General features: G+C 41.1%; 1 protein-coding gene across 1 annotated transcript in view; it reads left to right on the forward strand.

Moving 5' to 3' along the window:
• The window catches only part of LOC107086902 (transmembrane protein FAM155A-like), a 36,451-nt gene extending 25,977 nt beyond the window's left edge, over nt 1–10,474 (forward strand). The window contains exons 2-3 of the mRNA XM_015378176.1: nt 8,289–8,460; nt 10,165–10,474. Coding sequence (XP_015233662.1) covers nt 8,289–8,460; nt 10,165–10,463 — 471 coding nt within the window. The 3' untranslated portion in view covers nt 10,464–10,474. The remainder of the gene's footprint in view (nt 1–8,288; nt 8,461–10,164) is intronic.
• The last annotated feature ends 2,080 nt before the right edge of the window (nt 10,475–12,554 follow it).

Here is a 12,554-nt window from a genome sequence, read left to right on the forward strand (position 1 = left end):
TTGTGTAATCATTGGTCAGTTTACTGACAAAGAATAAACTAAAGTGACCAGAAAAGTGACCAAAATAAACAATATAGCAAAAGTTCTTCTTTAAGGAACCTTTTGCAAAAAAATAATCAACAGATTAATCCATTAACAAAATAATTGTTAGAAACAGCCCCATAAAGCACTTTAAAAACAAACTGCTGTCCCTGCAAACAATGAGGCAGCTGGTGACATGCTTTCCTCTATATAGAGCCCTTTAATTTTCCTTTCGGTCGGATCATCTTTTACACTCCTGCTGGAGAAAAAGCTCCACCACAGCATGATGCAGCCACCGCTACACATTAATACAGGGATGTGGAGTTCAGAGAGGAGGTGCATTGTTGGTTTTCTTCCAAACAGAGCCCCTTCTGCAGCTTTCATCTCCTTCAGACCAACCCGCGTTGATCCTGCTCAGCAGAGACGGCGGCACAAAGACGCCGCAAATCTCCCAAACACGGTTAGCTTTGAAATTGCTCCCCGTTTAATTCGATGAGACCGCTCTGTCTCAGTCATTTTCCAGAGCACCTGTATACAGTATGTTACATCAGCAGGGAGCGGGAATAAAGCAGACGGCTGTGTTTGCCTACCCAGCTGGATTATCCGACGGTTGCGTCAGCGGCTGGAGGTGGACTCTCTGAGTTAGCTGGGAAAGCATCAAAGTCTTGTGTCAACAGCGTTCAGTTAAGGGTTAATTGTGTCTCTTTTCATGTTGTGAAAATATTCCAACGTTTCTGGACGTCGTTACATAAAACACATTGAACCCCTCCAGCGTGAGGCTTTTCCGTATCGGAAATCTGGCACACTCAGTACATTATGATGGCTGTGAAAAAAAAAAAAAGGAATAAAACACAGGCCCTATCATCACACAAAGAAACGCAGCCGAAAATAACCCAGGTAGTGCGAGAGCTGCTTCCTGCTTCAACCAGAGCTGTGATTTGTGCGAGTGGTAATGATCTGTGTCATTCAGCTTCTAACTGGGATCTCACTCTGCAGCTGACTCACATGCTTTTTATAGCCGCCGTCTCTTGTCATTCCGCTTTATAGCCGCCTTGTGTGTGTGTTTACGTGTGCGGCGAGGCCGTCCTGCTGGGAATGAAACGGAGTGTTGATACCTCACAGCGGGTTCAGTTAAAGTTTTTACTAACTGTCGGAGCTTAAGTCAACACGTATGGCTCGGTTGGCACTTGATTTGTGAGGTATACACTCCAACCAGCTCTGATCACACTTTTAGAGTTATTGTTTACCTTTTTACTAATAAATGCATGTATTTTATCAACTTCCTCACTTCTTTAGCAAGTGTTTGCTATAATTAGAGCTATTGCAAGAAAGATGCTCTGTTTTTTTACTCTGATTAGGGCCTTAACTCTAGCCTTTCATCCATCATCTTCAGCTTTACTTCTTTATGGATTTCTACTAGAAAGTACTCCTGGTTCTCATGCAGGGCGTTTGAACTGCTGGCTTAGACCAAATCATTCTTTTATTGGGAATCTAGCGGTAATATATGTCAATAAATTCTTTAATTAGGCTCAACTGGATAAAAAAAAAGGAGCTAACAGATGAAATATGAGGTTTATGGGTAAAATTGTGGAGAAACTGCCAGCAGGGGCGACATTTTCATCATTTATTTTTGATTTATTCAAAATATAATCAATTCATTCATTTTTCTTCTTAAAAACAAGATCTGAATGTGCGGAGATCTTGTTCAATCCATCATCTGAATAGATCTAATTTCTGAGAAAACATGGCCGCCTCCTTCAGCAATGGAAAGGAGAGAGAAGTAGCCATAGAGGGTGATGGCGACCCTGGAAGAGATTCACAGCAGCGTCCATCCATGTAGGGGATGCTATAAATGTGTGTAAGAAGGTGGAGAATATAAAGTGTAGGCGCTTTGTTACGCTATAGAGCACAGAGGCCGCCATCTTGGAAAGGTCGCCACTCTGTTTGGCAGACAGATGTAGAATCAGCTCGTTTAATGATTCATAATTAACTGAATTGTAAACTTTTCAAGCTTTTTGCGCCGGAAATCTTATAAATACAGCTACCATAGCTTCATCTATATGGACACATGGATAAATATCCTTAATGGAGTAAAATAATAAGAATATTCTGATGTGATGTATATGTATTTGGAAAAAAAACCAAACAGATTTTAATGGAATTTTTTAGCTAACAGTCCAAGGAAGAATAAACTACATTTTTAAACTGTTTTTAAAACTTTTAAACTGTTCAGAAGTATTTTACTAAAGACAAAAACAGAGGAAAGTTGAGCCATGCCTCGCTTGTAGTCTCGATCTGCTGAGCAGAGAGAAAGCAGAATGAATGAAGAAGGAGAGCAGAACAAACACCAGAGGCTGCAGACACACACTCTGCCTTATTTATAAACTTATGAAAGGATTTTAAGGAAATTGCTACCGAAGTTGCACCTCAGGCTGAGGAAAAAAATTCATTAGAATTCAGTAATGATGCAGGTCATGTACGAGTTTTAGCTGCAGGTGTATATTAAACAGTATTGGGCAAAATGTGATGTTTGGTGGAGGTCTGCTCTCTTTTATTCCTCTTATTTGTTTATATCTAACCATACATACATCTATATAGAGACAAATAGAGTGATAGAAATATATTAAAGAAGAATAGGGGATTAATATGGAATAATATACACGAAGAAGCTAGATAGACAGAAAGACAGATTTACATCTATTTTTGTTGATTTTCTGGACTCATGTAGGCCTGCTGCATGTGGTTCTTCCATGCTTCACATCATATCTAACATATCAGCTAAACAATGAGTCCAGAGGGTCCAATACGGGTCAATATTCACAGACACTCCAGGTATTTGCTATGCCTGAGTGTGAGCGCTGCTGCCTAAGGCTCCTTAATTAGCTTAAACTGGGTTATTGGTGCTGCAAAACTCTTTATGAACTGTAGGGGATATCTTTCTTATGTTTCCAGAGTGCCAAAGGCAGAAGTGCTCCAAGGTATAAATAATGATTCTTTTTTTTCCAAAATGTTATGCAAATTTAATTGTTTTACCCAGGGGTAGATTACTTACTATTTCTTTTCTGATTTCACACAGAAAAAAGCTTAATAACAGTAAGTTTTTCAAGCTGTTATTAGGCTTAAAAAACGTACCATTATTTTGTTTTTTCTGTTTGAAATTGTAGTGGAGTATATATATATATATATATATACAGTATAGTCCGGTGTCTCAGTCTATTTTGAGTCTAGACTTTGACTAGGCCACTTTTTTATCTTTTTCTATCCTTCTAAAAATGAATATGCTTTTGTTTATTGGAGTCTAGTCTGCTGCATATAAGCTAAGAATGCATGGTTAGATTTTAGTTGTAATAACTTAACTAAAATAATTTAAGTGTGGTTATTGGAGAAAGCAGGTTCTAAAGTTGAATTTAAAACCAGGTTATCAAGTAAAGGATAAACAATATCTAAAGACGCTCTCCTTTCAGTGGCACTGAGAAAAGAAAAGGGCAATAATTCTCAAGAAGAACAAAAACAGTAGAGATTTAATTCTTCATGTTATACTATTACATAAAAAAACAAATAGAAATACATGATGTTTTGATTTTACTAAAGGTGTTAAATACTTTTGCAAAACACTGTGAATAAAGCGCTTCTTTCTGCAGAGTTTGTAGCATCAGACCTCCAAATCAGAGTAATGTCTGCCGGCTGCAGATCACTTGTAGCTACAGTATGCTTCTTATATAAGAGGAATCACTATGGAGACATTTTTGATGGCAGAGCCTCTTGTTACCACAGCATCAGTGTTAAAATCCTAACGCCTAAGTATTGCTTCAGATAGAAAATATAGTTCTTGGTGGTTTAGTGTGTATTTCCCTGCTGGGGAAGCTTAAATCGAAGCTTGGAAGCAGATGTTCTAATAGGCAGGTTGGGTGTGAAATGGGCGGCAGGAAGCTTTACTGGAAACGTGGAGCAGCTTAGTGCGCCTCGGTGCATTGTTTGAAGCAGCCTGAGCTGCATGGCGACAGAGACTCTGAGTGCCAGGTTCCCATTCACACTGATCACACATTAGACTGATCAAATCAGACTCCAGGCCTGCTTCCTGACTAACTCGATTTGCTCTTCTACGCTTCCCTTTTCACGCTGCGCACACACACACACGCAGGCGCGGACATGGAAGCACCTTTTTCTTGTACGTGCACACACGCCCAGCCGGCAGTGAGTGGGGCAGCACTCATTGAGCTTTAATGAAAAGCAGAAAAAGCGGTTACCTTGGCAACTGCCTGCATACATCTTCAGGAGGACCCAGATTTCCTGTCTCGCAGCGATCGTATTGTTTTGGTTGTCTTTTGATAGCTGCGGCATCCCTATGTGGATTGTCTCACCGCTGGGTGAATTTATGAAGACTCGTCTTTAATTAAGCAGAAATGATTAAAAACAAAAAAAACAGGAAGCCCTCCTTTGGCTAAAATCCTTTTTTTTTTTTTTTTTGCAACCATAGTGGAACAAACCTAAAAACACATTTGTGGATTTTCTGCAGGCCTTGAGCCGGTTTCCCCTTCATGCATTCAGCTGTTGGGCTCTTCTACAACAAGAACACAGCTGCCAGACGCAGAGGATCATGGGAACTAATCTGGCTGCATGATTCATCCCAAAAATAAAAACAAACAAAACAAAACCCTCCAATAAAGTAAGAGGTGTAAATGCTATAGCCTGAACGGACAGAATTTTGTCCACCGAGGCAATAAAAGCGCACAGTGTTGACCTTCTTTTTTTGCTTTGAAGCCCTGAGACATTCATCCATAAAAGCACACATGCAGTGTAAACATGACGTCCTGCATGTCGGCAATATATTTGATTACACAAAGCACACTGCTCCTCCATTATCGTTCTCATCGCCATCGCCATAATCAGATTACTCTAATTATTATAATTGTCTGCGTAGGGTTTGTTATCTTTGTTTGCCGGCGTAAACAGGAAGCAGATTTGAACCCCCCCACATGGGAGCCGGGTGGAAGGGATGAAGATTTACCTCGGTGGGATTTTTAACCAAACATCCAAGCTATGATTAGGATGCCTGGAAACCACGGCGACGGAGAAATGTCCCGCGTTCAGACCTCTGACGCGCCTCTGTGCTTCTATGAGCTGATGATTAGCAGCCTGATTAGCTCCCTGCCGATCATCGCCTCGGTGTTGGGATTTTATTTTAGCAGATCTTTATTCTGAGGTGGAAATAATCTGGGTATTCAGAAGCCTTCCCAAAGCATGATGCTGCCACCACCATGTCTCACAGTATGGAATGATAACTGTTGGGTTTCTTCCTCATGCAATCCGCCTTATTCCATCTATCTGATATGTCCTCACAGAACCGTGTTTGATGAGTAGCTTTCCTCCACCTCAGAGTCACTACAACATAATAGATATCAGTAATTCCTGTCCCATCTCTAAATGCTCCTCTGTCCAACCATTGTGAGTCTCTCTGTTCTTTAGCTTAGTTTAGTTTTGTCTTCAATTTAATGTTTCTTTTAGCAATAACTCAGTGCAATATATATGTGTATATATACTTCTTTACCCTGTATATAGCTAGCTCTTAGCCCGTAGTTATAGAAAACATATTTATTGTGCAGGAATAAGGTCTTAGCTCTGTTACACTGGTAGCCAAGTAATCCACATTTCGTTGTCAAGATTCACTCTTTGTTTTTTTGTGCAATGACAATAAAGGAAGTCTAAGTCTTTCTTCCAGTTACAGTATACACGTTTTCCCCTTTTTTGTGTCCTTTCTTCTTCTTCTTTCTTCTTCTGCCAACCTCCTTTCCTTCACTGTGTTCTTCCTTCCTTTCCTAGCTTCTAGAGACGCATTGTAAAACCTCTGCAGTGTAGAAATCCTCCAATGTGCCATAAGTTTATAGTTACTTGTTGTTGTTGTTATATGTTTTTCCTTCCACGCTTCTTTGCATCCTTTTTTCCTTAAATGTTTCCTTTGTTCCTTACCTCCTTTCCTCCATCCTTTTCATGTATCCTTGCTCCCTTTCTTGTGTCCTTCCTTCTTTCATCTTTTCTTCCTTGTAACTTTTCCTTATTTCTCTCCTCTGTCCTTCTTTTCTTCTTTGAGCTCATCTTTCCTTATTTCCTTTCCTCTTTGTCTCCTACCTCCTTCATTGTTGCCTTCCTTCTGTCCTTCTGATGTGTCTGACTTTTTCCTTCCACGCTTCTTTGCATCCTTCTTTCTTTAAATGTTTCCCGTTGTACCTTACCTCCTTTCCTCAATCCTTTTCATGTATCTTTGCTCCCTTCCTTTCTTGTGTCCTTCCTTCTTTCATCTATTCTTCCTTGTAACTTTTCCTTATTTCTCTCCTCTGTCTTTCTTTTCTTCTTTGAGCTCTTCTTTCCTTATTTCCTTTCCTCTTTGTCTCCTACCTCCTTGCTTGTTGCCTTCCTTCTGATGTGTCTGACTTCTTCCTTCCACGCTTCTTTGCATCATTCTTTCCTTAAATGTTTCCTTTGTTCTTTACCTCCTTTCCTCCATCCTTTGCATGTATCCTTGCTCCCTTCCTTTCTTGTGTCCTTCCTTCTTTAATCTTTTCTTCCTTGTAACTTTTCCTTATTTCTCTCCTCTGTCTTTCTTTTCTTATTTGAGCTCATCTTTCCTTATTTCCTTTCCTCTTTGTCTCCTACCTCCTTCCTTGTTGCCTTCCTTCTGTCTTTCTGATGTGTCTGACTTTTTCCTTCCACGCTTCTTTGCATCCTTCTTTCCTTAAATGTTTCCTTTGTTTCTTACCTCCTTTCCTCCATCCTTTTCATGTATCCTTGCTCTCTTCCTTTCTTGTGTCCTTCCTTTCTGTATTTATGCCAACCTCCTGTCATTCACTGTGTTTTTCCTTCCTTTCCTAGCTTCTAGAGGCCCATTGTAAAACCTCTGCAGTATAGAAATCCTCCAATGTGCCATAAGTTTATAGTAACTTGTTGTTGTTTTATATTTTCTCACATAAGTCTAGAAAAGTATGCACACCCTGCCCTTTTTTCTGATCATAACAACAAAGACAAAAACTTCTGAAGGTTTGACTTTTACTACAAATGGAAGCAGCAATGTTGCCTTAATGATCATTTTTTTAATAAACACTTGTTTATAGTTTAAAGTTTTTAATCCAGATCAGTGAACTTTTGTCAAAGCTTTGATAACTTGGATTGCTCTGAGCTTTTTGCTTTCGTCCTGCAAACCTAACTTTCAGTGAAGAGGTAATATTTGAATGTTTTTAGACGTGGAATGGACATCTAGAAAAATAAAATATTTGTGCATCCTATGATTAAATCGCTTTTATTGAAAACAAATAATGAAAAAAATGAGTTAATGCAGCTCTTAGCTGCAACACGTGTCATCTCTGTGAAGGTTTGTCACTTTCCTGAGGTTTTTGTCTCTTTTTATGGTTATTTGGAGTCCTAAAGCCTTTGCAGACGGCACTGATTCCCCTTATCCTCTGCTCTTACGTCCTCAGACCTTAACTTCTGCAGGTCTGGGCAGGATTTGCCTACTTCATGTGGTCAGGCTGGTTCTGTTTTGCTTCTCTTTTTAATAAATCGGTGCAATCGAAAAAAAAAAAAAAAGTAAATAAAATTGAATGTGTGATTTGAATCCAGGTTTGTTCATCTTAACTAAATCTGAAACATTTAGATCCAACAAAGCCGATAGAAAGTTTCAAAGCGGTGAATAATATTTTACAAATAATTTCATTATTTTGTAATAAAATCATTTCCCTGTGACGTAATCCTCTCATGTTGAGGACTGGCGGTGGCTGTCACTGCTGAATAATTAGAAAGATAAAGCTCAGCCTGAGGCTTCGGCTCCAACATGTCACCATCTGTCTGCTTATCAGATACGTTTCCGTTTCTCCAACTGATGTGACTTCCTGCCTCAAAGTAAACAGAGGAAAATGTCCTCCTGGAGGTTTGGTGCCGTTTGGTATCTAATGGCGCTGACTGTGTCCAGGCACACACACCACATCAAGCTATGCAGCTGCTTAGCCGGCCTATTATCTCCTCAGCTCTCACTGCATTAAATGCTGGGTTTTCCTTTTTTGCTTGTCAAAACATTCCTATTAGACAGTAAGTGGTTTAAATAAGCAGGTAATTAGTGCTTATTATGAAAAACAAAAGTAATTCTGCTGCTGTTTGAATATGATATTAACACAGACAGGCCTAAGACCCAGCAGAGGGAAAGAACTTCCACTAGTCCTCAAGAGGATCATGAACTTGCATCTATTTATGTCATTTTCCTTCCTCCTCCTCCTCCTTAGATGGCCTATAAGCCCTGGCTCTGCGCTCAGTACTTCCCCAACATCAAGCTGTCTTGTCAGAGGAAGATACCGTGCCACCGGTACTGCCTGGAGGTCCAGCAGAGTTGCCCGTTCATCCTGCCAGACAACGACGACCTGATCCACGGCGGGAACCCCAGCTTCATCTGCACAGGTTAGAAGCAGCTGATGGAGCCGGTCTGCATGTCTGATCCCTGACATTGTGTTCTTGGATTTCTTTTTTTTTTTAGTAAGGAGCATTTTATGATTAAATGCAGAGAACTAAACTCCATCCACCTGCTTAGATGACATCCCTCCTGGAGGGGAAGTAGTGTTTCTGAAGGTTTTCTGATGACATCTAGTGGTCAGTTTCAGGACTGCAGCAAAGATCCAAGGCTTATTTAAAAATGTATTGATACATTTAGGTGTTTACTGCTTTTTAGTCATTTGTAACTAAACATCAGAGCAGCAAATATTGGCTACTTATCTAACATGACCATTTTCCTAAAAGCAGAAAGTGACATATTATTTTATTTGTACTGGCGTTTAGTGGTAACCTGACGCCGCCAGATGACTTCCGTTGAAGTAATTTTGGGAAGGGGCGAAAATACTGGTTAGCTGATTGGCCTATGTTGGTGATAAACGGGACAAATAAACCAATCAGATCAACGAAGCATATGACGTACTAACAGAGCAACGACGAAGAGGAGCCAATTGATAGATCAAACTCTTGCCCAAACCAGTCGGGAGAAGAGCAAAAACATCTTTTCCTCTGAGAAAAGCCTCCAGAGCAGTGTTTTGCTCTTCTTTCAGTGAAGAAATACTCTGTAATTCCGATAAAACTTGCTCGATAGCCACGCTAACGCTAGTTTCATCGGCTGAAGCCGCCATGTTCTTTAGACTGAACTGTCGCGCTTCTCGTTGCGTCACACCTCAACCCGCCTCAAAGCCAACGCTGATTGGACGTTCGTTTGGTGAACGGCTCCAAATTTTCTTCAACGGAGAGTCTCCAGACGGATCTGTGAGTGAAACCTTGAAAGCTCGCGAGATCAGGATGGTCTCACGAGGCTAGTTTAGTGGCGCTTCAGCAGCTGAAATGGAAATAAATTTCATTAGCTGCAAAGTATGGTGGTAGCAGCATCATGCTGAGGGTCCGATTTACTACTTATGATTTCAACTTTTTGTTAATTTCTTTAACTTTATCTCAAAACAACCATCAGAGCTGCTCTTTGGAAGCAATGTCTTCCTTCCTGTGCTTTAAATCTACTTCTTCTGCTTAGAAGAAGAAGAAGAAGAAGAAGAAGCTTGCGGCCTAATATTAGTTGGGTATATTTTATATATTCTAACCTTTAAATCATGCAGATTAACTGTGGGTAAGTTTCGGTTTGCAGATAAATGTTGAGATGATGTCTGTGACGGGTAAAAACCTTCCAGTATGTTTCCAAAAGCTTTTTATTAGCAAGCAGATAACATTTACAGAGCTGACTCACAGTTTTCCCCAAACTTCTGTGATTCTCTCTGGCATAGGAAATAACTTCTGAGCCAAATCCTGAGCCAAGCTTGGAGTCTTGCAGTTTTATTGGCTTCTGATTCCACAAGTGAAAAATATATGATTTATCCTTTGAAAGCTTCGTCCTCCTTCCTGTTATTTTGTTTCATGTCTAGTTACTTCTCTCAGAATCATGTGCAGGATCTCGCATGAAGAGCGAGCTGTTATATTTAACACCTTGGTCCAGATCAGAAGCAAGCGGGGAGATTTTCCGTCCGCTTTCCTGCAGTAAAGCTCGTTAGCGGGGTTGTTGATTGCGTCTGCTGCGTGTAGAGCGTTAAAACAGCTGTCATCTGTCAGCGTTTTCATCTGGTGTAATGTCTTTCCCAGGGCTCCTGGGAGATCATCCATCAGACAGCGAGGCGGAGTGCTGCGACGTTCGATGGGACTCTAAAATGGACAGCCCTTCAGGCAGCACACTTAAAAGGACTGCTTCTTCCTGCCAGCCCGAGGGGGCTTCGGTCACTTCGGCGGCCAGCTCGAGACTGTGCAGCGGGCGACTGAAGATATGCCTGCTGGCCCTCGTCCTTCTACAAACTGTCATCATTATTTCAGCCTCACATAACTCTACGTTGCTGGAAGTGGCCGCCATTTTCTCGCTAGAGGAGGGCTCGTCGAACGAGGAGTGAACCTCCGTTGTGCCGGGAGGGGGGGGGGATTGGCTTTTAGGGCGCCATGGCCGCCGGGGACACATCTGGTCCAGACATGCCGGAGATGTCACTGCGATCTGCTGCCAACAAAGCGTCAATCACACAACATGGGAGGGCTTGAACTGGAGAACAGGGGTCTGGGAGCGGACGTCGAACCCCGACCGCGATGCTCCAGGACCACCACCCCCCCCACAAAGAACTGACCTCTTGCCACTAGAAACCTGCTCATTGTTTCTATCTCATCCAAATGTTTTTTAGCATATCGTCCCTGTATCCCTCCCCCCCCTACCTTCCCTCTCCTCTGGTCTCAGTGTCTGGATGGGTGAACGGACATTGACGAAGTCTGCTTTCCTTTAGATCTTTTCTGCACTTTTCTCCCCCCTTCAGGTGGCTGAATATTTTTGCCATATCTGCCATGTTCCTCTCTCAGTCCATCTCCTTCGGTGCGTGTTCTTAATCGAGGGCCTTTTAGTATCTGCTCATCCTTTAGCTGTGGGCGTTTGATTTTATTTTCTCCCAGATTCTTTCTGACCCCTTGCGAAGGCGCATGCCTCAGCATTTTAGGACCGTAAGTGCTCTGACTCGCTTCCTCCTCTTGACTTGTTCTGCAGCTGTTTGAAATAAAGCAGGAAGCTTAGTGATGTTGCAGGAAGTAGAACCAGGCTTAACAAGACGCTTCATGCGCCAAAGTCTTTGGTTCCCAGAAAGAGTTGCAAAAAGGAGCCTCACTTATCAACCAGGAATCTGTCTCCACAAATAGGCTTTTCCCCACCAATTTGGCTCCACCGCTCCACCAGTGGTGTTGCTAAAACCAGTTGTTCCAGTTTGTTTTCCTGCAAACAAAAGAAAAAACCTCTGCTATATATCCAAGTACCTCCAGGAACAGATGCATTGTTATCCCCAGCTCCAATTTTTAAGGGAAAAAACTTACTGACAATGTTTGACAATAATTAAGGTAGACAGGGGCTGAACCAATGAAATATAAACTAGGACTTATTGTAACCCAGCAAAGGCCTATTTCAACTTAAACAGCAGGAGGCAGAGGTGTAAACCTTTGCTTTTATCTTTCAAGCGTAATGAAATTCACAATAAGCCTTCAGCTGCTCTCCTCTGCCCCTAAACGACTCTAGTTCCTGCTAGAAAAGATTAATAAGTGCTCAACTTTAGGGAAATTTAACTTTTTTTGCTTCATCAGATAAGAGGCTACTGCTACACAGAGGAATAAGTTCAATAAATGATCAATAAATGATGAACAGGAAGCAGTGAGACAGAAAATGAAAGCTGCCTAAAACCACCCCCATAATAAAGTTTGTCCAGTTATTTTTTTTTTCTTAAGTCAATCAACTGCAAAGGTCTTAATATAAACTAAACCCAAACTCATTGGGTTTGATTTTTAAATTCTTTTAAACTCGCCTCCAACTGCTTTCTAATTCAATTATAGTAGCCCAAAGCAATTTCTTAGATATAAGCTGAAATTTCTGTCTGGATATAGATTATCTGTATATTTTGTGACTTGAGCAAACTTTAACATATCCAAACATAAATGTGAACTTTTTATTTTTTTAATTTGGGAAGAATTAAAGGCAATAGCTATAAGTTTAACTCCTCCAGGCCAGTAAGGGGCGTACTTGTGCCTTTGCGCTCTGGTTCCGTACTGTTTGCCTACCGTTTGCAGGTCCACTAATGCTAACACCAACGGCAACCAAATATTTAACGTAGCTACCTTGTAGAAAAGCGGCTTCTGATTCAATTTGCTCCCTTAAGTTGCTTCTTTTTTATAAATTTTTACATGAATCTACGAAATTTAAAGGTACAGTGCAGTATTTTCTTTTTCCGGGTGGATCATCTAAATAAGTGGTCCTCCTAATTGTCAATCATTCTGGTGATGTGTTTACGTAATGTCGCACTACGTGCTCGTCCCCATTTTCAGTTGCAATTGCAAATCTTCTTTTGGAAAGTAAGCTTGCATGAGCGATGCAAACAGCAACTTTTAAACAAGAGCGTGCACGACGGTAAAAATGGGCTTGTGCACACTCTTGCACGCGTTTAATAGACGTTCCCTTTTGAGAG

Source organism: Cyprinodon variegatus, unplaced genomic scaffold (genome assembly GCF_000732505.1).
Source record: "Cyprinodon variegatus isolate N-32 unplaced genomic scaffold, C_variegatus-1.0 Scaffold9, whole genome shotgun sequence".
Taxonomy (NCBI): Eukaryota; Metazoa; Chordata; class Actinopteri; order Cyprinodontiformes; family Cyprinodontidae; genus Cyprinodon; species Cyprinodon variegatus.